Source organism: Pezoporus flaviventris, unplaced genomic scaffold, assembly GCF_033815535.1.
Source record: "Pezoporus flaviventris isolate CSIRO_AGI_PZ_B2104156 unplaced genomic scaffold, CSIRO_AGI_Pfla_v1 ptg000041l, whole genome shotgun sequence".
In the NCBI taxonomy this organism is placed as follows: Eukaryota; Metazoa; Chordata; class Aves; order Psittaciformes; family Psittacidae; genus Pezoporus; species Pezoporus flaviventris.
In genome coordinates this window covers 5,569,586-5,592,373 of record NW_026892589.1, presented here as the reverse complement: position 1 = coordinate 5,592,373, position 22,788 = coordinate 5,569,586, and the positions used below count along the sequence as shown (strand labels likewise).

Below are 22,788 nucleotides of genomic sequence, written 5' to 3'. Positions count from 1 at the left end.
GGATAAAAGTAAAGATGCAGTTTATTTATTTTACAGTCAGGATTTAAAACTGAGATTCAACTTTCCTAGCATCTGCAATATATTATAGGGACACAGACTTGAATTTTAGGCAATGACCATTACTCTTAAAGTGTTACCTGACCCTGTAATTCAAGAGTTGAATGGACAGGCTTAGTCAGCCTTGCCCAGCTCAGGCTTCAGAAGACTTTGCTGTATTGAGGTTCAATGTAGCAGTCAGAACTTTTCCTTTAAATGAGATAACTGATTACCCAACTCATGACTTGGGCAGTCCAAGCCAGTCCACTCTAGTTTAAGCCAGTCCCTGGACTTTGGCTTCCATCAGTGCCTTTTTTATGGTTCTTTACTCATCTCCTGCAGCTCTAGTTGTCTGTTAGTTGCTGCTGGAGCTTCTCTTCCCTAGTGACCTGGAGTGAATGCCCAGCATGCCGAAACTATTTGCAGCTTCATCAGTAACCAATTCAATAATGACAAATCAAATAGCAAGAACTTCATGACAAGCTAAATAGAGTGTAAACACCAAGAAAGAATGAAATGACATGTTAAAATATTATCTCAGGCTCCTCTTCCTCTGTATATAGAGTGACTTTTTCCAAAGCAACCAAATAAAGTGTTAGGGAAGACCTAGGCTGTAAGCAGAAAAGACTACCTTTGCATGCAAATTGGTATATGGTTATCTTCTTTCTCTTTTGCCAAATAGTATATATTTTTTCCTTGCTGCTATTCTAAAAGAGCTGTTGCATAAATTGAGTACAGAAAGAAAAATAAATCTGACTCAGGTGTGGTTCAAATAATAGCACAAGGTCACATCTGAAAGATATCAAATGTCTTGCAAGGAATTGTCTTTTTAAAAGCAAAGGAAATGGGATTTAAAAGCATATTTCTATTTAATGTTCAATACATAACAGGGAGTTCAAACAAACCAAGGTTGTTCAGAGCACAGCAGCCAAAAAAAAAATACATGATTTGATAGATAGAGGAGGGCTGGAAGACTGAAAAAGTCCTCCACAATGAAAGGGTTATGAGTGGGAGGGATGGGGTATGCATGCATCACAAAACTGTATTGTATTCTATGCATTTGGTATACAATTCTATTGTATTGTATTCTAAGCCTCCTATCAGATATAGTTCTAAGAAAGGATGAATAAACTATTAAACCAGGAATGCCCTTCAATCCCCAAATGTTTGTCTAGTCTCAGCCAAGTCACTGAGCAAAATATTCATTTGGGTGAGATAACAATTGGAAAAGGAGGAGGAGGAAGGACAAGTAGATGGAAATCATGCACATTGCACCATCTCCCACTAGAAGTTATTCTATGATAGTGCAGATTAAGGCAGCCAAAACTGGACACAGAAGCACTGAAGTGTGTAACTGGATTCTGGGAGGCAGCTACAAGCTTTGTCTCTCCTCAAATTCCTCACTGTCCTGTGCTTTAGTAGCTCTGGTCTTCTATTGCACTCTGCACTGGCTCCTTGGTGTCAGAGGACACAGGTGTGTGGCATTGCTCAGGCTATTGGAGTTGTAGAGGTGAACAGGACAGTGGGAACATGTCTGAATAGCTGTGCCAGCTTTGTTTGCTGCTTTTATTTCCTGCCAGAAAATGAGCTGCAGTCTCTTCCTCCTGGCTTTTGTCCTGGGTATTGGTGGAGGTTTCCAATATGGGCTGCAGATCTCCATTATCAATTCTCCCGCTGAGGTAAGCATGGACAGCTCATGGATTGAGCTACCAGCATGGATTTCAATGTTATGTGTTCCTGCCTCTATATGCAAGCACTAACAACTTCTTCATTTCTGCTCTCAAAACTAACTGTGGTTTCTTGGTTCTAAGACTGGCTGCTATTGCTCTTGTGTTTCATGGGGTTTTCACATCTGTCTGGTGTGACAGAACTGAGAAAGAGAAGGATTAGTGATACTTATAGTCAGCCATATTCCCCTTACTGAACTGGTCTGTTCACAGGACATTCTCCTCTTTCCAGTGCTCAGGTTGTCCTTTGTACCATTTGCTTGGCCACACACACTAAGTTTATGTGACTGCCTGTAAGGTGAAAAAGGACAGGGACGGACTGTAGCTCTATAACTGAGGTCAGCTCTAATATCTGCAGCTGGAAAAGTAAAATTAGGGGAGGTATTTTTCATCCTGAATGGTGCCAAGACCACTATCTTAGTGGCGTTCACAGTTGATAAATTGATATATTTATTCATTGCACCCTGTTGCTAAAACATTAACACATGGGATGTTAGTGGCAGAATTCCCTTAGATTTCACTGGGGCTAAGATTACAAGTAAGCTGGCAATATAAATTGATCAAGAAGAGCAGTAAGTAGGTAAGAGAAGTAAAAAAAGTGGTGCAGTTATGCAAAAGCATGTTGACTGACTCCATTGTTTTCTGTTCTTATATTAAAGTACATCAAAAGTTTCATTCGTGAAACCTGTCTGAGGAGATATGGCTCTTCTCCCAGTGAAGAGATGATTACTTTGATGTGGTCCTTCATTGTGTCCATTTACAGCATTGGTGGGCTTCTGGGGTCCTTGTCTGCCGGATATTTGTCTGTTAGATTTGGAAGGTAGGAATAATGATTACATTAGTCTTTCTGTTTACAGCCACAACTGTCATGGGAGAAACACTGATTGTGAAGTGGCACAAGTGTGAGCAGCCCAGAGCTGCTTCAGATGAAGAAACAGAATGGCAAAATCTGCCAATGACCACAAAGAAAATTGTACCCTCTCCCGTATAAATTCCAAAGCAAATCCATTCCAGAGAAGTCACATGAGGAGTAAATGCATTTTAAAGTGAATTTCACAGACAATCTCTAACAAAGCTTGTTCCTTAGTGCAGATACTGGCTCCACTAGAGGCATCAAACTAACTTATTGGTCCACAACAAAGTTTTCCCATTCCATTTCCCATTTACTTCACTGCAGCTAATCTCAAAAGCCAGCATAGAGTCTTCAACTTGGTACACTTTATACAACTTCTGTAAGGCTGCATATGACACAGGGACACTATTTATGCTCATATGAATTTAAATGAATTCCAGGAAGAAGGCCATGCTTTTTGCGGATATCCCTTCCCTGCTGAGTGCAGCTCTGATGGGATTCAGCCAGCTGTGTGGATCCTTTGAGATGATCATCGCTGGAAGATTATTTGCTGGAGTGTGTGGAGGTAAATCAGCATTCCTATCTATGTCATTAAATAGCTGGGAGAGCAGTGACTGAGGGATGCAAGGATTTACCAGTCTGAGTATACGCATCACAGATTTGTACTAAGTCTGCAGAGGGTCTGCTTTCTGAATGCATTTTTAACTAAATAATAAAACACCAATGTCATTAAATTAATCAGGAGTGACATCTCCATTCCTCATTCTTTTATCTTTATATACAGTCCAGACAGAAAGTACTGCCAACCTGTGAAAAAGCCAAAGCATGCAATATTTCAGGGGAGCATGCTCAGTCAGTAGAAAGCTGACCTCCCGTTTCTGTGTCTGCTTGTTGTGGCTGATACTGTCTTCCATATTACAAACAAGGGGATGATTTTCAATCTGGGCAGTTCTAATTTCCAGATGCCTTAGAAGGTTACATTGTGTCTGTGTTTTCAATTCCTGAGCAGCTGGATATAGATAATACTAACCAGCAAAAATAATAGAGAAATGATAATTCATTCACTGAGCAAAAGGAATATAGAGCATTTGTTAACTTGCTGGTTTGAAGCACAAATTAAAGCACATAGCATCCTGAGTAGGCACTGAAATATACAATTTAAGATTAAAGGGAGCAACAGTAACGCTCTCCATGTGGCTGTAGGAAACACTGTAGGAGAAGACCAGCCTGCTGAAGAACAGATTTCCCCAGGGGAACATACTTGCTTAGTGAAAGATTTAGGAAAGGCACAAGGCCACTGTACCAGGAACACACTTCATGTCATGCAGAATGCTCAGCGCAGCGAAAAGTTATCCTGGAGCCTCACCCTATATGCTTTGTCCATAATGGTCCACTCCAGAACACCAGACATTTGGGAGTTCGATGCCCTGACAAACACCTGTGATTGCAGGTTTAGCTCTGAACATCCATCTCATGTATGCCGGGGAATGTGCCCCACGGAAGCTCCGTGGGCTGGTTGCTGTAACCGCTTCTACTGCCATCGCCACTGGAAAATTTGTAGGATTTGCTCTGGGTCTCAGGTAAGGGGGTCTGAGACCTATTTCATTTCTTCTGTTATTAAAATACATGCATATGTTAATGCAAGCCTATGGATAGGCTAATTAGCAACTATTTTTAGACATGTTTTCAGGGTCCCCTATGCAGCCAGACTGAATTAGCTCAGTCTGAATTTCTGACTTAAGTCAATGAGAAACAGAAATCAGACAAAATATTTAATCCTGAACAACGATGTTGCTTCCTAACAAAGGGAGATAAAAATACTGATAATAAAAACTTTACCAGATTCAAATGGGTTTTAAAAGAAATCCATCTTTTGTAAGAAATGACGTCTACTTTTAATTTTTTTTTAGAAGGAGCAGGGAATATCAGATCCATCCCAACTTAATTGAAAATACACACAAGCCAGCGCACCCATGAAACCAGCAACTGTTGTGGATTCATTCCCCCCTGCACAGGCTCCTCCTCCTGTCCTGTCCCAAGGATGGTCTGTCCTGTTCCCCTGGCATGTGTCTTTCTGGCCACAGTACTCTCAAAAAACCAGCAGCTGTTACATGGGGCAGTCAGTAGCAGGGTGATAACCCGCGGATCCTGTCTTGTAACTTGAGGCTCTTGGGATCAGTAGCAGACGGATAAACCAGGGCAGGTTCCTTCTTCCGTGCTTGTGCTAGGACACGGTTCATCTCTGTGGGCTCCAGCTGTGCAGGAGGGGGCAGTCAGAGGTGCTGCACTCACCACTGTGCAACAGGGGGCAACACTGTGTGCAGCACTCTGCTCTCCCCTTCCACCTCCCATTGAGGTTTTCACGGGCTGATGAATGCTGGAGGCTGTTGGGTGAGAGCTGCCCGGACACCCTCAGCAGCGCCAAGGGACCACGCTGTGTCTGTGTGTGCTCACATGGTTGCTCAGCTCCTCTCATTCTTCCGGTTCTGTTTCAGAGAAGTTCTTGGAGTAGATGCTCTCTGGCCAATTCTCATGGCAGTCAATGTGCTTCCTGCCCTCGTACACCTTCTCACCCTCCCCTTCTTCCCAGACTCACCCCGCTACCTTCTCATTGACAAAAAGGACAAGGAGGGGTGCATCAAAGGTAAGGAAATCGGGCACAAAGCATTCATTTCAACAAAAAGTGGAGAATACAGTAAAGCCCCGCATGAGCCTGGAAGAGAGTACAGTTGGGAAAAAGACTCTTGTTCTTTTTGGCTCTGAAACCACCTTCAGCTTGAATGAAAGATGGCCTCCTCTGGTTTGGTATTAGTACTCTCTTGGCATTAGTATTTCCCTTACCCTCTGCCAGGATCTTCTGAGGGATGTGATCACACAGACCTTGTATTTCCATCAATACAGATTCTGCCCTGAACAGTCAGGCTGTGGATATGGTACCTTCTGTCTCTGTGTAAGAAAGTGATGCTCTTTACTGTCATGCCTTATCCGTAAGCATTTCAGTTCTTCAATAACCCTAACACCAACTACTGACATAAACAGAAGAACAACCACTGGGGGTATTTAAGTGTCGAAAGAGAGAACTCTTGGATGTAGACTTATTTTTTAATGTAGGAGTCACTTTTCCTTGTCTGTGTTTTCATGTATACCCTAGAATTGCACCTTTAGCAGGAGGGTATTCAGGGGAGGATTGGTAAGTGATTTACATTGAAACACAGTAAGCAGCTATTGGCCAAAGGTTAAGGTTGTGATTAAGACATAGACAGAAATTAACTGGATTTGTGTCTAATCTGAACTCAGATCTCTAGAAAGGTCATACAAGCAAAGAGCCTGAAGCTCAACTAAGACACTCTGCAAGTCAGGAAGTAACCCTCTGAATTAATGTCTATGCTGGTGAGCTTGGTCCAGGAGTCACCTCTCTTCCTCTCTTGTAGCTGTGAAGTGGCTCTGGGGAGATGGTGACCATATGGCTGAAATAGATGACATGATGGCAGAGCAAGAAGCCATCCGTGAGGAGAAGGCTAAGAGCATGTGCGATCTTTTTCGTGACAGACCTGTCCGCTGGCAGTTCATCACTCTTTTCCTTGTCTCCTCATGCACACAGCTAATTGGCTCCAACGTGGTATGTGTGCTACTTTGCTTTTACTGCTTATTATAGTATTTTTCCATGGAAGTTTGGGATCTGGGATAAGTTGAGAACCTTCTTTTAGCAACTGTCATCTGAAGACATCTCTGTGAATTACCCTGTTATGATAAGAGAATGGAAGGGGATAAGATAAAATCTCAAATACCAAACAAGTAAACAACAGCATAAGCGCCTCTGCATCTCTGAACTCCAGAAGGCACTGCCCAAAATTGTTTAGCCATTTCAGGACAAACTGAGTCAGGCTGACAGAGCATTTCCGTATTCCTACATCTTTGGGTTTCTTTCTAAATCCTTTAACTTTGCACTTACTTTTGATTATAGACAATTACAACATCCCAGTAATATGTGTAACAGTTACTGAAATATATTCTGTTTTACCTTTTTTTTTCTGGAAATATATCTAGCTGTGTTTCATATCTCTGAGCATGGGAATAGTTGTTGTATAAAATGAGCTTATAGTGAAAGCATAGAAGTTTCAAAATCCAGATGAATTTTGCAAATTCATAAAGACTTCAAGATTAGTAAGACTTCTTTCTACCCTCACTAGTGGTGCAGTAACTATACCATAGAGGACCAGTAGAAGCTGAGTATATTAACAGTGGAATTTATTATGCATTATGAGTGCTTATGTCTATCAAAATCTTCAAGATTATGTAGAAAGAGAATGAAAGCATTTGCTTATGTATTGTCCACATTTCTGTATGCTCCTCATCCAAAGTACACAAAACACTAAAACATGTGAAAGATGTCGGATAGATAGAATTATAACCTGTAAGATAAGACAAAGGTAGTGCTAAAAGCAAAAAGAGAAGAAGAAGGTTGTATTTGTTACTGAGTTCAAGACAGAGCTGCTTGTGAAAGCTGTTCTGCACAAGTAAGCCTCATGGAAACACTGAGGATTAGTTACTGAATGAAGATTTTCTCTTTTGTTAACGACTGATTAGTTATTTTCTGTCAAAAAAGAAGCTACTGTAAACATGAGCACATGAGTACAGCCTTCACATCTTTCTCTTCTTCACAGGTTTACTTTTATGCATACAGTGTCTTTATAAATGCTGGAATCCCCCCTGCTCAAACCCACTATGTCTCCCTTGGAGTTGGGATCACTGAGATCCTCACCACACTGATGTGTGTAAGTGGCCCTTCAGCTGAATTTCATTCTGCTATAATGCATGGTTCATTTCAATCTTTGTAACTACTGTAAACGGAGATTCAAGGATCAGATGTTCTGCAACAAGTCAACTGCAGTATTTGCACTGATCACATAAATCCTCTCCACACACCCTGCAAACATGGGCATATGCAATTTAATGGGAGGAAAGGATTTTCTCTCAAAATCATGACCCAGCCTGAGCCATCTTTGGGAGTTCCAGTTCCCCCCTATAGGAAAGGCAGATGACAGTCCCTGTGTCTACTTGTTGGGAGGCTGTAGGATTCATGGCAATTACCACTGCAAGCATCTCCACTTTGCTGAGCTCCCCAGCTGTACTTTGCCACCAGAATGCCACCTCAGATCTCTTCTGCTCAGGCAATACTCCCTGCAGCTCTGCACCTCTCCACCTTCCCCACCCCTGTGCCTGCAGTTCCTGGTCCTGCTCAATCCCCCCAGACACCTTCACTCACTCTCCCAGAGGAGGTACTACATAGCAGTCTCTTCAGAGATTCCGTGCTGGCCTGGTGAAAACAGCTCACAGTGCCTGTCCTTAAGGTCTGTGCTGTGTCCTGTGAAGCTGATAGCATGTCCGTCTGGTTGCAGATTTTCCTAATTGAGCGCACAGGAAGGAAGACACTGCTGTGGAAAACCTACACTGTTATGGCCTTAGCTTTAGGGTTCCTCACTGTCACGCTTTCACTACAGGTAAGACACCACTTACTCATTATAGAGCTGTGTCAGGTCTTGATGTTCTATTTTATGGCAGATATCATCACCGTTTCCCTCCACCCAAATCACTTTTTAGTCAGAGTAGAAGTATTTTTGAGGCTAACCACCAGTCTAACAGGGCTGTTCCCACCCTTGTACATGCAGATTAAAGCTAATGGCGTTATACTACCATGATCACTGCCAAGATTATCTCCTTTGTGAAGTTTCTGGAAGCAGAGGAAACAGATGTATATGTAACATAGATATAGTTAGCAGTGATGAATGTTTCTAATGGAGCTGGATAAATACAACTTTAATTTCTGATATTATTTGCTTTTCATTTCCTACCATAGGATGCCTTTTCCTGGGTACCATACTGCTCTGTTGCGCTCATCTTTATTTTCATCATGAGCTTTGGCATTGGGCCAGGTTGGTATTTTCTGCTGGAATGGTTTCATATACTCATTCCTTCCTCACTTCAGCCTTTAGGAGAGGTCCCAGGTGTAGCTGTTCCACAGTTAGTGTGAATCCCTACTACTGGTTCAGCGCAGGGGTAGATATTCCCCTCCACACTGTGGTAGGAGGTAACACTTCATTTCATATTGCATTCGTACATGACTTCCTCCTGAAGACCCAAGCAGCACCTCGAACACTTCCAGGTCAGTTAAAACCATTAACTTACATGGCAATATATCAACTGTAAGTTGCAGAAGCGTCTTCCAAAATTTCTAAACTTCCTCTTTTCTCCAATATGTTGTTTTTTTTTCAGCTGGAGTATTATGCTCCTTGCCCACAGAAATATTCATTCAGTCATACAGACCAGCCGCTTATGTTTTTAATGGTACTATAAACTGGATCCAACTTTTCATCCTTGGACTTTTGTTCCCTTTCATTGTGGTAAGTGAAGTAGGGTGTTTTGTTTCAGTTCAGAGGAGATGAGACCTTTCTTGAATCCAGAGCACACTTCTCTTTTTCAGTACTTGACACACAGGACAGCTCAAACTAATTGCAGTTCTGATACTCCTTTCTTCTTACCCAGATATCTAGTGAAAGTGCTAGATAAACTCTAGATGCTACTAACACTATCTACACAGAGTGTAACACTGACAAACACTGAAGCAATGACAGAGGCACTAACAACTGTCCAAGACATCTGAATGTCATGAGGGGTTCCCTTCTTTTCCCCCCCTGTCCTGTGTGTTCATCTCCTTTGGGGTATATTTGGAAAATGGGCGGTTTCAGAGATCTCTCACTGCACTTGTACATATCAGGAAACAAAAGCCTTTGCAGTTCTGGGCTGTGCAAGGAGGGACAGAACTAACATGCTACCTACCTTACCCAGTCTAGCACAGACTAAGGACAGAGCAGACAGAAGAGTAACTGAAGCTCAGCACTTCTCTAGATTGTCAAGCAATGACATTCAATTTCTGCTGAGCATAGAACTTTCCTTCTTAAAACAGGAAAGGAGAATTAGTTCATCTTACCACTCCATGCCATTTCCCAGGTGGCATCAAGCAGGATTTACATCGAGTCCCTGACCATGTTTTTTAATAAATAGAAAACCAGGAACTCCATATCATAAGAGAAAGAGATCTAGGTCAATTTATGTGAACACATTTTGTCTCTTTCTTTTCCTATAGGAAGGTCTTGGTAGTTTCTGTTTCATCATTTTCTTGACATACTGTCTGTCCATGGCTATCTTTGTCTTCCTGGTGATGCCAGAGACCAAAGGAAAGACCATGCTGCAGGTCATGGAGGAGTTCAACCGCCTGAACTACCGTGGGAAGAAGAAACAGACAATCCTAGAGCAGAGTAACTGTTCAGTGGTGACTGTTACTAGACTTTAATAACAAACTCTCCACTCTTATTACTGTAGTGCCCAGAAGCCTCCCTAAACAAGACAGAATCCATCTCTCCATAAACAGCAAAAAAAGTGTACTTTAAAAATAATCACTTGCAGTGCAGGATGAATTTGGTGGCTCTCTCCAACTGCTGGAATATGAGCCGAGTTCAATCCTCTGCAGAAAAAAATTACACACAGTCTAGAAAGAAATAAGATCTTTGTCAGTCCCTGCAAGTTAGCAGCTGTGTAACTGAGAACACAGGATCTCCTACTTTCCTAACCAAAACCAGGACTCCACAGTTACTGGAGGAACTGAGTGTGGAAGGTTCAGATGTACAGCATACTTGTGAAACAGAGAAAAAGAAGACACAGCTTTCACATTGAAATTATCTGCTCCTACGAACAAGCCAGTGCTGCTGAGCTCTCCCAGAGAAGGAGCTTCAGTCCACATGAAAAGAAGTGTTTAGCTCTTTAATAAGTGGAGTAAGAGTACCCTGCCTTTCAGTAGGCAGAACTGGTATGCAATGTTTCCTCTTCTTACAGTTAGATTTGAGAGCAAGTACAAGGTATGAGGGCAACTAGGACTTTCTTGAGGAGCTTATGACCACACTTCTGTGACTTGCAGCGTGGTCTTCATCCCTTTTAATTTGTTTTGGGGTGGGTTTTTTTGTTGTTTTTTATTTTATTTTATTTTGAGGAGGGGGAAAGTCATTGCTAGGTGTGAAGGAGATAAAAGGTCTTGGTGTAAAGGAGACACTATGCTAGAGCAGTATCCAAACACAACCTGTTGCCTCAAGTCAAACCTCTTGCTTGGTAATCAGGTACACTGCCTAGATTTTGGAGATTCTCCTATTGGGACAAACAGGGATTTGCCAGCACTGGAAGAAAGCAAGACATAAAGAAAGTAGAGCTGCAGGAAATCATGTGTGGGCTAATTCAGGCTGGGCAAGTTCTCCTTCATTCTCAATAACTATGTAGCATGTCTTCAGCCTGGTGCTATTTCATGTCAGAGAGAAGGAACGCTGGGTTTCAATGGAATTGTGTTTCCAAGAGTACCTGGTACTGATGAGACAAAAAAGAGTAGTGCTCCTCCAGTAGAACCCAGTCTGCATGTCTGAGTGTTTGCTTCTCTCTCCACTCCTCTGAATACTGCACATTTTAATGACAAAACATGGTAACAAGGGCTTCACTTTTTGTATTCATTGCTATAGGATGTGACACATTCTTGCTCTTCATGCTTTACAATTTACTGATAAGGAAATAAAAAAAGCAACAGGTAAGAAAACACATCATACTGATCATACCTGGATTTGGTTTTCATTGACTGAAGAGTCAGGGACACAGAGCCCATCCTCTGGGACTGTATTGTTGGGGTCAAGGAATACTGTGGCTTTCTTGTTCTGGAAATGAGATTTCCACTACTGAATGTTGCAGATACTGCACAATAAAATTTGCAAAAGGACCTGACTATTGAGTGGTAGTTTCTTTCACAGCCCTAAGTCTGTGCAGATAAAACTGCTATTTTATCTTCAAATCAATATTGTAGCAGTGCCAAGAGGTAATGCTAAGACCAGTAGACATCATCAACACAGCCATCCTTCCTATGACAATCATCATATTACAGAAGAAAGCTAGATAAAGTTTACAGTTTCAAGGCCAGAGAACATGGACTGAACAATACCACAGCAAAGCTGACCCCCATTCCTGCTTCTGGGGGAAAATGCTGAGGGAAAGAAGGAAAACAAAAAGGGAGAGAGAGAAGGAAAAGATTAGGTAAGACCTTGATTTTTTTAAAGTCTTTATATGTTCTGGTCTTTCTCAACCATACTGGTTGCCAGTGAGGAAGTTTTTAGTGTCTTACAAGACACTAAAGGGGTCAGAAGCAGGAAAGTGCAGTAAATCATTAACACTGCCATCAAGTAGCATGGATTGGGAATAAAGGTTAGAGAGGTACTTGTGAATCTGCAGCATATCTGTTTGGTTTCCAGGATCACGCAAATGCAACACATGACATCTTTGAAACCAAAAGCCCTCCAAGCTAAGGGTATTGGGTGAGTTAAGCACTGGGTCTGGAATAAGTACATTTCTTGTAGAGTTCAAACCCTAGGTGAAAAGACTCTTCTGTCCTCTTCTGTAGGAAAATAAATAAGAACTGTATTATGCACTTAAGTCTTGTTTTTCCCATAGTACAGCACTGAATAAAAGGGTGAAGCCAGATAGAAATGAGACAGCAGTGTGAATATTCTGGGAGAAATACAGAGAGGAGGAACAGCACTCTGCATGGACTGTTTGATCAACCAGATCTTAAAATCTGGCTGTACAGTGGTTCAAAACTCCTTCAGAAAGAACAAGAGCTGCCATGTGTGTCCTTCCTTCCAGCAACCATGCTTTCCATCCTCAGCTCAAAGAACAAATCTTCCTTTCCTCTCTAGCTCATTCAGGCCCCCTGCTCATGACCGCACTCTAAGGTGCTTGAACCATGCTGTCTGAGCCTAGCAAAGTGGTTTTCTGTTAGATTGGCAGAAGCCTTCTGAAAAGAGAAAAGTAAAAACAGACTTGCATGAGACACTGCAGCTTGAAAAGATCTGGAAACAGAGATCTGACATTCAAATTTGACACAGGAAACAGAAGTTAAAAGGCAAAACCACAGAGAAACAGCAAAAGAGAGGGTTAACTATTATTTCAAAAGTAGCTTTTAGTGTGTCCTGACAGAAAGCAAAAAGTAACACTGGATTGTTCAAGTATCTCCTTTGACCTTTCTGCCCCAGGAGTTGGAACAACAGAAGTTTACAAGACTTCAAAGAGGATCTCAGTAAATGGGTGCAAGGAGCAAATATAAAGAAACTGTCCTGACCAGCAAAGTCCCTGTGTTGCTCATCACTGGGGCCTGCTGCTATTATGCTTTTGCCTAACAGTATTATTTGCAACTGACAGCTCTGGGATACTTTGCTGGACATAGTTCTGGTGTGACCCCTGAGGATAAAGTGGGTGGTGGTGGTAAGAGAGGACAGGGGATAGCTGTATGATCTGGCTGCAGTCTTCCCTTTGACAGCAAAACCTTTAGCTGAGGAGGGGGCAGTGGCCAGTGTTAAAATGACTGGAAACTGAGAGGAGGAATTTGTAAGAAACAAGAGAAAAGCTAAATAAAGACAGGGATTTTTGCAGTAGTAATTGAAGAGGAAGACAGATTCTGGGGTGTTTTGGAAGAGGAAGTGATAGCATTTGAGAAGTCTCTGCTGAGAGGCAAAGGAATGAAATACATGACCACACCTGATGCGGAGGTAACGAGGATTTCAGGAATGATGAAAATGGAATGGGTGAAAAGATGAATTCCGCTCCAATTATTTCACTGTGCTGATGTGCGGTGAGACACCCAAGCAGAGGGTTTGGAGAGAGCATTACTGGGACATGCAGCAGGAGAAAGGTCAAGGCATGACTCAGCAAGCTTGCCCTGTGCTGCAGGGCACACGGCCCAGAGGACAGCATGGGGTTGTTGTCAGTCACTGTAATGTGACAAGCAAACTGTAGGAGGAATGTCAGCGCTTCCGCTGTGCTCTTGAGCAAAGCTTCTGTTGCTTTCAGAACCGTAGCCCCACCTTCCCACTGCCCCTTTCAGCACTAACCACAGACAGTTAAATCTTTGTAGTGCAGAGTGAGCTCCACTGTATTCAGTGTAGTACAAAATCTTACACGTAATATATAGAAGCCTGAAGGAAGCAAGAAGTAGCTTACACTGTGTAAACAGTCAAGTCTTTGGCTGATTAAAAATAATTTTCTCTAAGGTGAAAAGTACTTCTAAAAATCAGTTCTCTAGCCAGACCACAATGAGCATCCCTGTCTGGCACACAGTAGCCACCTCTGTTGTTAAAAAGAGGCAAGAGTGAGGCTTCTGAGTGGTTCTGGAAACAGTAACCCTGATTAAAGAGCTGGGTGTTCACAAGGACCAAATATGCCAATATTCAGAGATTCACCAGTCCTGCAACTGGAAAATCATTCAGTTCATTTCAAGCAATGGAAAATGTTACAGCATACAAGAAGAGGCCTTACAGCCCAGCTAATAATACAAATACTCAAAATACTAAGAGGCTTATCTCTGTAGTAGACTTAAGAAAAGGAAAAACACTCAGCCTAAGCTGCATGTCAGAGAGGTGAAGAGGGACTCTGCTATCCTGAAGGAAAGATAGGAACACCATCCAGCTCCTCACAGGAACATGCAGTTGCTTTGGCAGTACAAGTGAGGGGGAGCACTCCCAACAGAAGACGGATAAACATTTACCAGTGTTGCAACCAGCCTGGCGTATCTGGGTCTTGGAATAATTAAACCAGCAAAAAGGGTCCCTGGTCACTGCTGGAGGAGGACACAATTCACTAAAAGCCACAGGGTTAGAATTTAACTTCTGTGACATGATCCCCACTTCTTAGAATCTACACATAGAAAACATACCTCTCATCTGACAGACTTGACAAGGGCTCTCAGAGCAGGCAGGTTTCAAGGGCAAATGGCTGGTTTCCTCTCAGACCTGGTGAGTATCTAACTTCTTGTCTTCTAGCCCTACTCACTGGCAAGCAGCATGATTGAAAAATTCAAAATGGGTGTTTGCATTTTACAGTAAATCATAGAAATGTGAAGACAGAACATCTCATCAATTGTCTCCTGGTCTAAAGCCAGGAGCTATCAGGAACTTACAATGTGTTTCGTCACCTTTGGCAGGTTCAATACCGGAAGCTACTGCTAATGATTACGGTGCTAGGGCTTGGGGGAACCCACTTGTCTGGTTTTCAAATGTCTGTCATCAATTACACATCTCCGGTAAGCAAAGCCTTCACCAGATCACATCTGTAACTGTTCGTCACGGCCTTACTCTTTGAAGATGCTCTAAAAAAATCTGTCAGGTGCTGCTATGTGGGTTTATTCCCAGCTCTTTCCAATGCCATACTGTCCACTGTCAAAAGACAAAAGGACTTTGCATGATTGTTAGGAGCTGTGCTCCAAAGACAACTTCTCACAGAACTCTGTGGGAACAACATATTGAAACACCCTCCTCAAAGATTATGCCATGGAGAAAAAAGATTAACAACTAGCTGACTGACTCTCAACCTTCAGTTCAGCCCTTTTCTCTTTATAACCACTACCTGCAATAGGAGCAACTGCCCTTCACTAGAGTCAATAAAAGGTCCCACTATTTTGGTGTAGGAGTACCAGGGTTCAGCAGACTAAAGAGTATAATTGCGTTTTGAAAGAGTATCTCACACTATTAGTCCATATGGGAGGAAATGTCAATCCTAATTTGCAAACAAATGTCCCATAGTCATGCTTTTATCAATTACTATCATTCACCTCTTTAAAGTTTTAAACATTATGAAGAATTATTGTTTGTGAAAGTCCCTTTTTCTGTCCCAGTACATCCAGAAGTTTATCAATGAAACTTGGCTGGAGCGATATGGGTCTGTGCTGCAACAGGAGACACTCACATTATTGTGGTCCTTCATCGTGTCTATGTATTGTGTAGGTGGAACAATAGGCTGTCTGTGCAGTGGGTTCCTAACAGCAAAATATGGAAAGTAAGTATATTTCCCAATAGCTAATAGAGGCTGCAACAAGGGAAGCAATTAAATGTCACTCACCTAATATAACGGATGTCAGAATTCTCACTGCCCCCTTCTGGTGCAGAATTTGCTCCACTCTGTGTTTAACTGCCCCTAGGTACATTAGAGAGACAGGAACATGCAACCATTTCTGATTCCCTTGTCACGGTTTTAGTGCCGTACAATTCCTGTATTTTCACTGAAATTTCAGTAAAAAATAAATCTCTGAAATGTCTTTATTGGGCAATAATGCCCTCTGGAGCCCAACACCACTGCAGTAATGCAATAGAGGATAGATATTCTGTAGGCAAAAGTTTTTCTTTCCTTTCTATTGATCACAGCCTTTTAAAAAAACGTGCAGGTTCATTCCTCTGTGAGAATAATAAGAGTTTCAGCAAGGATAAGCAGAAGTCCCTCAGGCCCCATTCAGAACCCTCTCTTTGAGGGTGGCCATACAGCACAAAGCCAGAACTCTCTACCTTGAGGTGGTTGGAGAGTGAAACATGTTCTCCATGAAGCTGACTTTGCCCTGTTCTGGGGACAGGCGCAGTGTTTGAGATGGGAACCTTATCCACAGTAGAGAAGTGAGAAAGACCATTCCTTATCAATATTTATCCTTCAGGAATTTCCTTCATCCTCATGGCGTGCTCACATAGTGTTAGCATGGAAAAGAGGAACCATTTCCCTGCAAAGACATGACTTTCCTAATCGGATATGGTTGTCTTGTAAACATTGGTTTAAACTTGGTCTGTAAATCCAGAGGAGAACAGGCAGGCATTAGTCAAAGATGAAAAAGTAAAACATGGATCACACCCGCATGTTTGCTGTTGCAGGAAGAAATGTCTGCTGTTCAATGACGTGGTCCTCATAATAGCCACACTGAATACTGGCTTCAGTAGGAGAGCCAAATCTTTTGAGATGATCCTGATTGGGCGCTTCCTTGAGGGCATCGGTGCTGGTAGGACTCCCCACTACTCCTTGTTAATGTGACTACTTTGGGGTGGATACAGAAATCTTCCTGTTGGGAGTACCCAGGCATGCACAGTAACCCCAGTGGAACAAGGAACAGATTGGGAAAAGGTAAGATGAGCTGTCCTTTGCCTTCAAGAGGTCTTGAAAGAGAGATCTGGTGGATTAACTAAACATCTTGCTTAAAGGAAAAGGTACATTTTTAGCCTATTATTGTGGAGGATATAGAGCAAACAGTTCAGAAGAGAAACGAGAAAGCTACCTTTAGGCGAAGGAAAAAACGAAAAGGGACCGCCTCTCTTGCTTTCTATAGCTTTAGCTCTTTTGTGTCTTCTTCATTTCAGGAATACACTTGAGTGCCCACGTTCAATACGCTGGAGAGATCTCACCGAAGAGGTTGCGTGGCTTTGTAAATGTGAGCTCCTCTGTGTTTCTTGCATTAGGAAAAGCTGTCGCAAGAATTCTTGGATTAAGGTACTTGTGCTACTCCTTCTCATCCTGTTTTCTATTTATTTGTCTTCTGTACGGCAGGGAAGTGTTGTTATCCCAGTCCTAGAAATGGAAATGCACTAAGGGTGGGATTTTACTTTGCTTAAATACAGCCATAATAATGGATGCGTTTACCTCATACCAGTCACAGAGGTTTATGTGTCACTGGGGAGAGAAAGGCCTTTCTCTCGAGAAAGAATGAATCCATCTCTGGAGGTGCGGTCTCTCTGCTGAAGTTAATAAAAAAAGTTGTATGCAAACACTCTCAGTAAACTTTTGGGATCTAAATCCTGCGGATTACTTGATACCCTCACTCAGAATTGCAGTATTGCTTCAGAAGACTGTTGCAGGATATTCATACTCCACTGATCTTTACATAATAGTCAGATTACAAGAAAAATCTCAGTCCTGCAGTAGAAAGTATGAGCCTGTTTTCCTTTCCCAGCCTAAGCATCTTCTATTTCAATTGATCTTCCCAAGCTACGTATGTAACATTGTGTCTCTTCAACTAATATAGGATCTAGGAAAATACCAAATTAGTTATGGATTGTAATTTTACTGAACTATAAATACACTCTAACATGCTTTCATAGAGATCTTTTAGGAACTGAAGATATGTGGAATGTGCTATTGTCCTTCTCTGGGTTAGTGGCATTGATTCAACTGGTCTTTTTGCCATTCTTTCCTGAGTCTCCTCCCTATCTCTTGCTGCAAAAAGGAGACAAACCCGGTTGCTTGAAAGGTAACATAAAACTTTTGATCCTTAATTCGCTAAACCATAACTCTCAGTAAAGTGAAACTAACAGAGGGGGTCAGCTTTTCTAGCAGCCAACTACAGATTTCTTGATAATTATATTATTAAATTCCTCCAGACTAAGTACAGTCATCAGAAGTATTTAAGATCTACCCCTAAATACTACAGCAAATTAAAAGCCATTTCCAGGGAAGTCTCAGCATGTTCCAGTAAGCAATATTCTAGTCCTTTGCTCAGGGACTGATGAAGCAAAACACAGACTGAACTGCAAATGCTTAATGTTATTGAAAGTTGAAAAATACAGCACTCTGAGCAGATCAGATGATGGGGAGTTTATTTCATTCTGTCTCTTCTTTAGCCATGAAGCAACTCTGGGGAGAAGGGAATTATCTCATTGAATTTGATGACATGATGAAGGAAAAGGCTATAACAAAAGGCACCAAAATCATGAATGTCCTAGAGATGCTGAAAGAACCATCTGTGTATCCGCAGCTGGGCACCATGCTCCTTATTTTACTGAGTCTGCAGCTCTGTGGCTTGAGTGCAGTTGAGTATACACTATTTCCATGCTTAGATCTACTACTAAGTAACTGAAGCACCACAATTCTAGCTTCTAATTTTTTTCTGAATCTACTTTATTCCCCCCTCACACAGAATCCACTGTCTGTGAAGATCTGTGGTATCATCACTAGTATTCTTCACATTTCCAGGGAGCTTCTCAGGTGGAAATACAAGAGATCCAACTCAGCATAAATTCCTGCAAGGGCACTGTTGTCTTCATTCCCCTGGTGGTATTACCAAAGATTCTGTAGAAGGGGTTATAAATACCCTAAGGCTTGCTACAACCCAGAGATCTGTTTATCTAGACTTCCAGCTCCACTTTCTGACCTCTGCAGTAGTACATGGTCAGCTATTGCTATTCAATTGTCATTCCATTTGATAAAGGAGATTTATCCTTTAAGTAATTTCCTTTCAGTTGTTTCCACATAAAGGTGGCTGTGCCCAGTACAGCTCAAGCTAAGAGTCATTCCCCTGCCTATCATTTTTATCACTCACCTATGGGTCTTTCTCCAGAAACACTGCATTCCGCTGGAGCTTGTTCATTACACTTTCCAGAACTGTGGGCAGAGGAGGCACCTCTGTGTTGGTTGGGTTTTTTTCTTCCCTGGCCTTTCAAATACCTTTTCTTCATCTCCATTACCTTTTTGAATTTTCACATCTCAGGCAAGTATGTTTCCTCCACTAAGCCCCAACAATGTACTGTTGCTTTTGCAGTGATGACAAGTCTTGTACTAAATGATGCTGGGTAAGCACATATCATATCTATTGACTATGCTTCATTTTGGAATTTTTTCTTGTTTCCCAGATCACATTCTACACCTCAGAAATTTTTCAGACAGCTAACCTGAAGGAAAGCATAATCCCATATGTATCTCTAGGAGTTGCAGTTTCCGAGCTCATCTCTCTCATCTTCTGTGTAAGTCAGACCTCTCTGGGGCTTTAAGAGTTAAACTACATGTGAGTTGACTCTATTCTTCCTGAAAGAAAATGAATATTCTCCTTATGAACTAAAGAATGCTTCCACTGAATACAGTATTTATGAAGAAGTAACTGCAGTGCTGGGCAGCAGTGGTAATTCATAGCATTAGAGAGGCTGGAAGGAATTCAATAAAATAACAAACATTGTACCAATAAGATTTGTGTTCTCTAAAATAAAAAAGAACTCAGGACGAATGCTTGAGTTGTTGGATGCCTGACAGCCGGATTTTGCCATGCTTCCAGTGAGATGCAAGTTTTTTCTGCTCCTCAGAGCTCTATTATTGATCGCTTTGGACGCCGGATACTCCTGTGGGGTGGTTATTTGCTGATGGCACTGATACTCACACTGCTTGAAATAAGTCTTCTACTGAGCGTAAGTAAATGTCTCTCTGGGAGTGGAGCTGTGTCAGAACTCTTTGTGCAGGGTGGCAGATAATCAGCCTTAGCTTTCATGTCCAAAATAGTAGGTCAGGATATCTTCTGAATACAAACTCAGCCTCTCTGCAAGGGTTTTGTGGACCTGCACTGTGGTTCATCTTTTTTAATCAGGCTTTCAAACAGTCAGTGAGAAACATTTTGTAAAGCCATTGGTCTGGCAGAGCTTTCCTCCAGCTCTGATCTCTCCAAATCTCAAGAGAGGTGTGTTGCCTACCAGGGGCACGGATCAGGGATGTGGCAGAGAGGCTGCCTGCTCTAGTAAGTCCCACGGACTATTGAGGAAATTCTTTCCTGTTAGGGTGCTGAGGCACTGGAATAGGTTGCCCGGGGAGGTTGTGAATGCTCCATCCCTGGCAGTGCTCAAGGCCAGGTGGGACGAAGCCTTGGGTGACATGGTTTAGTGTGAGATGTCCCTGCCCATGGCAAGGGGGTTGGAACTGGATGATCTTAAGGTCCTTTCCAACCCTAACTATTCTATGATTCTATGATTCTATGTCTTGTTCTGCTGTCTTTTAAATCCGTACATGAGCATCTGTGCTACCACCTTTCCCATTTGCTGTCCCATGCCTCCTGCAGCAGAAACTGTGTGTAATGACACTTCCAAACCCCACCAATTTCCTACCCTTGATACAAGTGATCTCACTACATACTGCAGCTTATTAGCTACTTCTAGTTGGGATGGTGGAAAGTAGTGAGTAACCCAGTGTCATGGCTCCAGTAGCACTGGTGTTTGCACTGCACTGCAGTTGTGGTCTCAGTCCATATACTTTCAGCTTCTTTCTGCTTCACAGATATCTTCTGGTTCACAAGAGACTTAAGCATTTCTCTGAGGTTGTCTCATTCAGTGAGATAATCAGGTTAAATCAGTAACAATTCTCCACATATTATAATTACCTTGGAATTTGTTACTTGTTTTTCAGACCAGGGTGCAGTTCAGCTCACCTCTGTAGGTAGGACACTGCAGGCTACTCCTGGCCTTCTACTGCATTCAATACAGAAAGATAAGTAGCTCTAGTGAGCACCTACTACAGAGCTGAGTATCATGAGCATTTACATTAATAATTGCTTCTCCTGTACATTTGGATCAGCCATGCTACAGCTATAATATTAATTTTCATTCACTTCCCTCCTTTTGTCTTTGTCTAGGATCAGTTCCTCTGGATGCGGTACTGCAGTGTTATTCTTATCTTTTTATTCATCATTGCCTATGGGTTAGGACCAGGTGAGTACAACAATAAAAGCAACAACCTTGGACCACATGGATAAGCACAAGCCATGAATGTATGGAAGTAGAACTAGACTGCGTGAATATACCTTTGAAAACCAACAGCTTAGTTTGCACTGCAATGGTGGGAGTCCCAATTTTTGATGAATTTATGACCCAAGAAATAATTTTCTTAACAAATTATTTTAAATTACTCAGACCCTGATGGATCAGAACCCTGTTTCTTCTCACTGAATTACAGGTTCAAGCCAAAAAAAACCCTTGTTAATCAATTCACTAAGACTTGTGTTGGAGGGTGTCAATGCTGTTCAGTGCACACAGGCTCAACTGCTCCATCCTCTGCCTGTGGCAGAGATAGCCCCTTCTAAACTATCAGAGTTTTCTCAACTTACCTGTAAAATTCTACTTTATTAAAGAATGACACCTGATAGCACACAAAGTCTCTCTGTTAGCATTGCTCAGTGCTTTCTCATCCCCTCAATGCCACTCTGAACCACATACATCAGTACATACCAGATCCAAACTTACAGCTCTCTACCAGGACCTCACTCACATAAAACCAGTATCTACCCTGAAAGGTCCCTGAATAAACACAACTTTAAGTTATTTCAGTCTCCAAATTCAAACGGCAGCCTTTATTATTAAAAAATAACTTTTTAATTAAGCCTTTATTATTATTAAGACTTTATTATTATTGTATTATTACCTATGAGGACCATGAACATCTTGAAAACCTGATAGAATTCCCATGGTAGCAGAACCCAGGTGTCTCCTACAGGCAGTGGAGAGAATAGGCCATTCAGGCCATTCATCTCTATATTTTATACATGTTAGGTAGCTAGAAACTGCACTTGGTGCTCCATGGACCACCAGAGAAGTCTGTAGGTGAATTCAGATAGAGATGGCTGTGCTGCCCAAATGTAGATGATCTCACAGTAGTCTGACTTACTGGGGCTGTGTTTGACCAGTGACACCAGCTCATTCACTTTGAGGAAAATGGTTAAATGCAACAGTGTTTCTATTGATTTTTTATGTTTTTTCCTCAGCGGGAGCCATCACATCTGTCACAAATGAAATCTTCACCCTTTCGACAAGGTCCTCTGCTTTTGTAATCGGTGGAATCATCATCTGGCTTGGCCTCACTTTCACAGGAATGATTTTCCCCTTTGCTGTTGTATGTAATTTTATTCAAATATTCTTGTTGACTCTATCAATTTAAACTGGTTTTCTAGGCTGCTCTGGACAGGGAGTAGGATGAAATGCCTTGTAGATGATCAAAGCTGTGGATCTCTTATTCCTACTGGTATAAGGATGCCATCTATGTAAAAAACTTCTCTCAACTTCAGACATCACCTGCTGCCTCAAGACTAGATTAAAAAGATAAATAGATACTCCTTGTGTAAAACCAACTTATTCCTCATTTCACAGGGGCAAATCAACAGTGTTCAAGAATCTTTAGAGGCAAAGTGCTGCCAGGGGAGATCACTTATCTTGTTCTATTTTTATCTCTAGATGTTCCTTGGTCCTTTTTGCTTCCTCATCTTTATTGCTGTCCTGGTCATTTCAGCGGCTCTCATCTACCTATTCCTCCCAGAAACAAAAGGGAAATCAGCCTCTGAAATCACAGAGGAATTCAAAACATGCCAGGTTAAGAAGAAACGTCATCAGATTGTGGAGAAGAATGCTACTGAAGAGAAGACATTCTGCACCAAGCTCTGATAGGTCACCAAGCAACTCCCACTGACAAAAAGCCCTGTCTCAAAATCAAACTGAAAACTAAACCTTAACATGGACTTTTCTCAATAAAATGTAACGCAAAATGTAA

General features: G+C 41.9%; 2 protein-coding genes across 4 annotated transcripts; both read left to right on the top strand.

Annotated features, from left to right (window-relative positions):
• The first annotated feature begins 1,342 nt into the window (after nucleotides 1-1,342).
• Nucleotides 1,343-10,611, top strand: LOC133275816 (solute carrier family 2, facilitated glucose transporter member 11-like). Of its 2 annotated transcripts, XM_061466022.1 has the most exons (12): nucleotides 1,343-1,510; nucleotides 1,617-1,715; nucleotides 2,423-2,583; nucleotides 3,057-3,181; nucleotides 4,067-4,196; nucleotides 5,112-5,260; nucleotides 6,048-6,235; nucleotides 7,281-7,391; nucleotides 8,016-8,117; nucleotides 8,474-8,549; nucleotides 8,890-9,017; nucleotides 9,761-10,611. In XM_061466022.1, exons 2-12 carry the CDS (start codon nucleotides 1,620-1,622, stop codon nucleotides 9,965-9,967), a joined length of 1,473 nt encoding a protein of 490 aa, XP_061322006.1. In that variant the 5' UTR covers nucleotides 1,343-1,510; nucleotides 1,617-1,619; the 3' UTR covers nucleotides 9,968-10,611. The 2 variants fall into 2 exon arrangements, with proteins under 2 accessions (XP_061322006.1, XP_061322005.1); XM_061466021.1 differs by having other exon boundaries at nucleotides 1,344-1,715.
• Nucleotides 10,612-14,077: 3,466 nt separating this feature from the next.
• Nucleotides 14,078-22,788, top strand: LOC133275811 (solute carrier family 2, facilitated glucose transporter member 11-like). 2 transcript variants are annotated; one of them, XM_061466013.1, is made up of 12 exons: nucleotides 14,209-14,486; nucleotides 14,675-14,773; nucleotides 15,365-15,525; nucleotides 16,383-16,507; nucleotides 16,863-16,992; nucleotides 17,601-17,749; nucleotides 18,120-18,307; nucleotides 19,128-19,238; nucleotides 19,572-19,673; nucleotides 20,885-20,960; nucleotides 22,010-22,137; nucleotides 22,476-22,788. In XM_061466013.1, exons 1-12 carry the CDS (start codon nucleotides 14,463-14,465, stop codon nucleotides 22,680-22,682), a joined length of 1,500 nt encoding a protein of 499 aa, XP_061321997.1. In that variant the 5' UTR covers nucleotides 14,209-14,462; the 3' UTR covers nucleotides 22,683-22,788. The 2 variants fall into 2 exon arrangements, with proteins under 2 accessions (XP_061321998.1, XP_061321997.1); XM_061466014.1 differs by lacking the exon at nucleotides 22,010-22,137 and having other exon boundaries at nucleotides 14,078-14,486.

Excerpts from the sequence above, each read along its gene's own strand:
- LOC133275816 (XM_061466022.1), top strand. The coding sequence starts at position 1,620 with ATGAGCTGCAGTCTCTTCCTCCTGGCTTTTGTCCTGGGTATTGGTGGA. Across the intron at positions 1,716-2,422 it reads TTATCAATTCTCCCGCTGAG|TACATCAAAAGTTTCATTCG; the intron begins GTAAGCATGGAC and ends CTTATATTAAAG. Across the intron at positions 9,018-9,760 it reads TTTTGTTCCCTTTCATTGTG|GAAGGTCTTGGTAGTTTCTG; the intron begins GTAAGTGAAGTA and ends CTTTTCCTATAG.
- LOC133275811 (XM_061466013.1), top strand. The coding sequence starts at position 14,463 with ATGGCTGGTTTCCTCTCAGACCTG. Across the intron at positions 14,774-15,364 it reads TCATCAATTACACATCTCCG|TACATCCAGAAGTTTATCAA; the intron begins GTAAGCAAAGCC and ends TTTCTGTCCCAG. Across the intron at positions 18,308-19,127 it reads AGCTCTGTGGCTTGAGTGCA|ATCACATTCTACACCTCAGA; the intron begins GTTGAGTATACA and ends CTTGTTTCCCAG.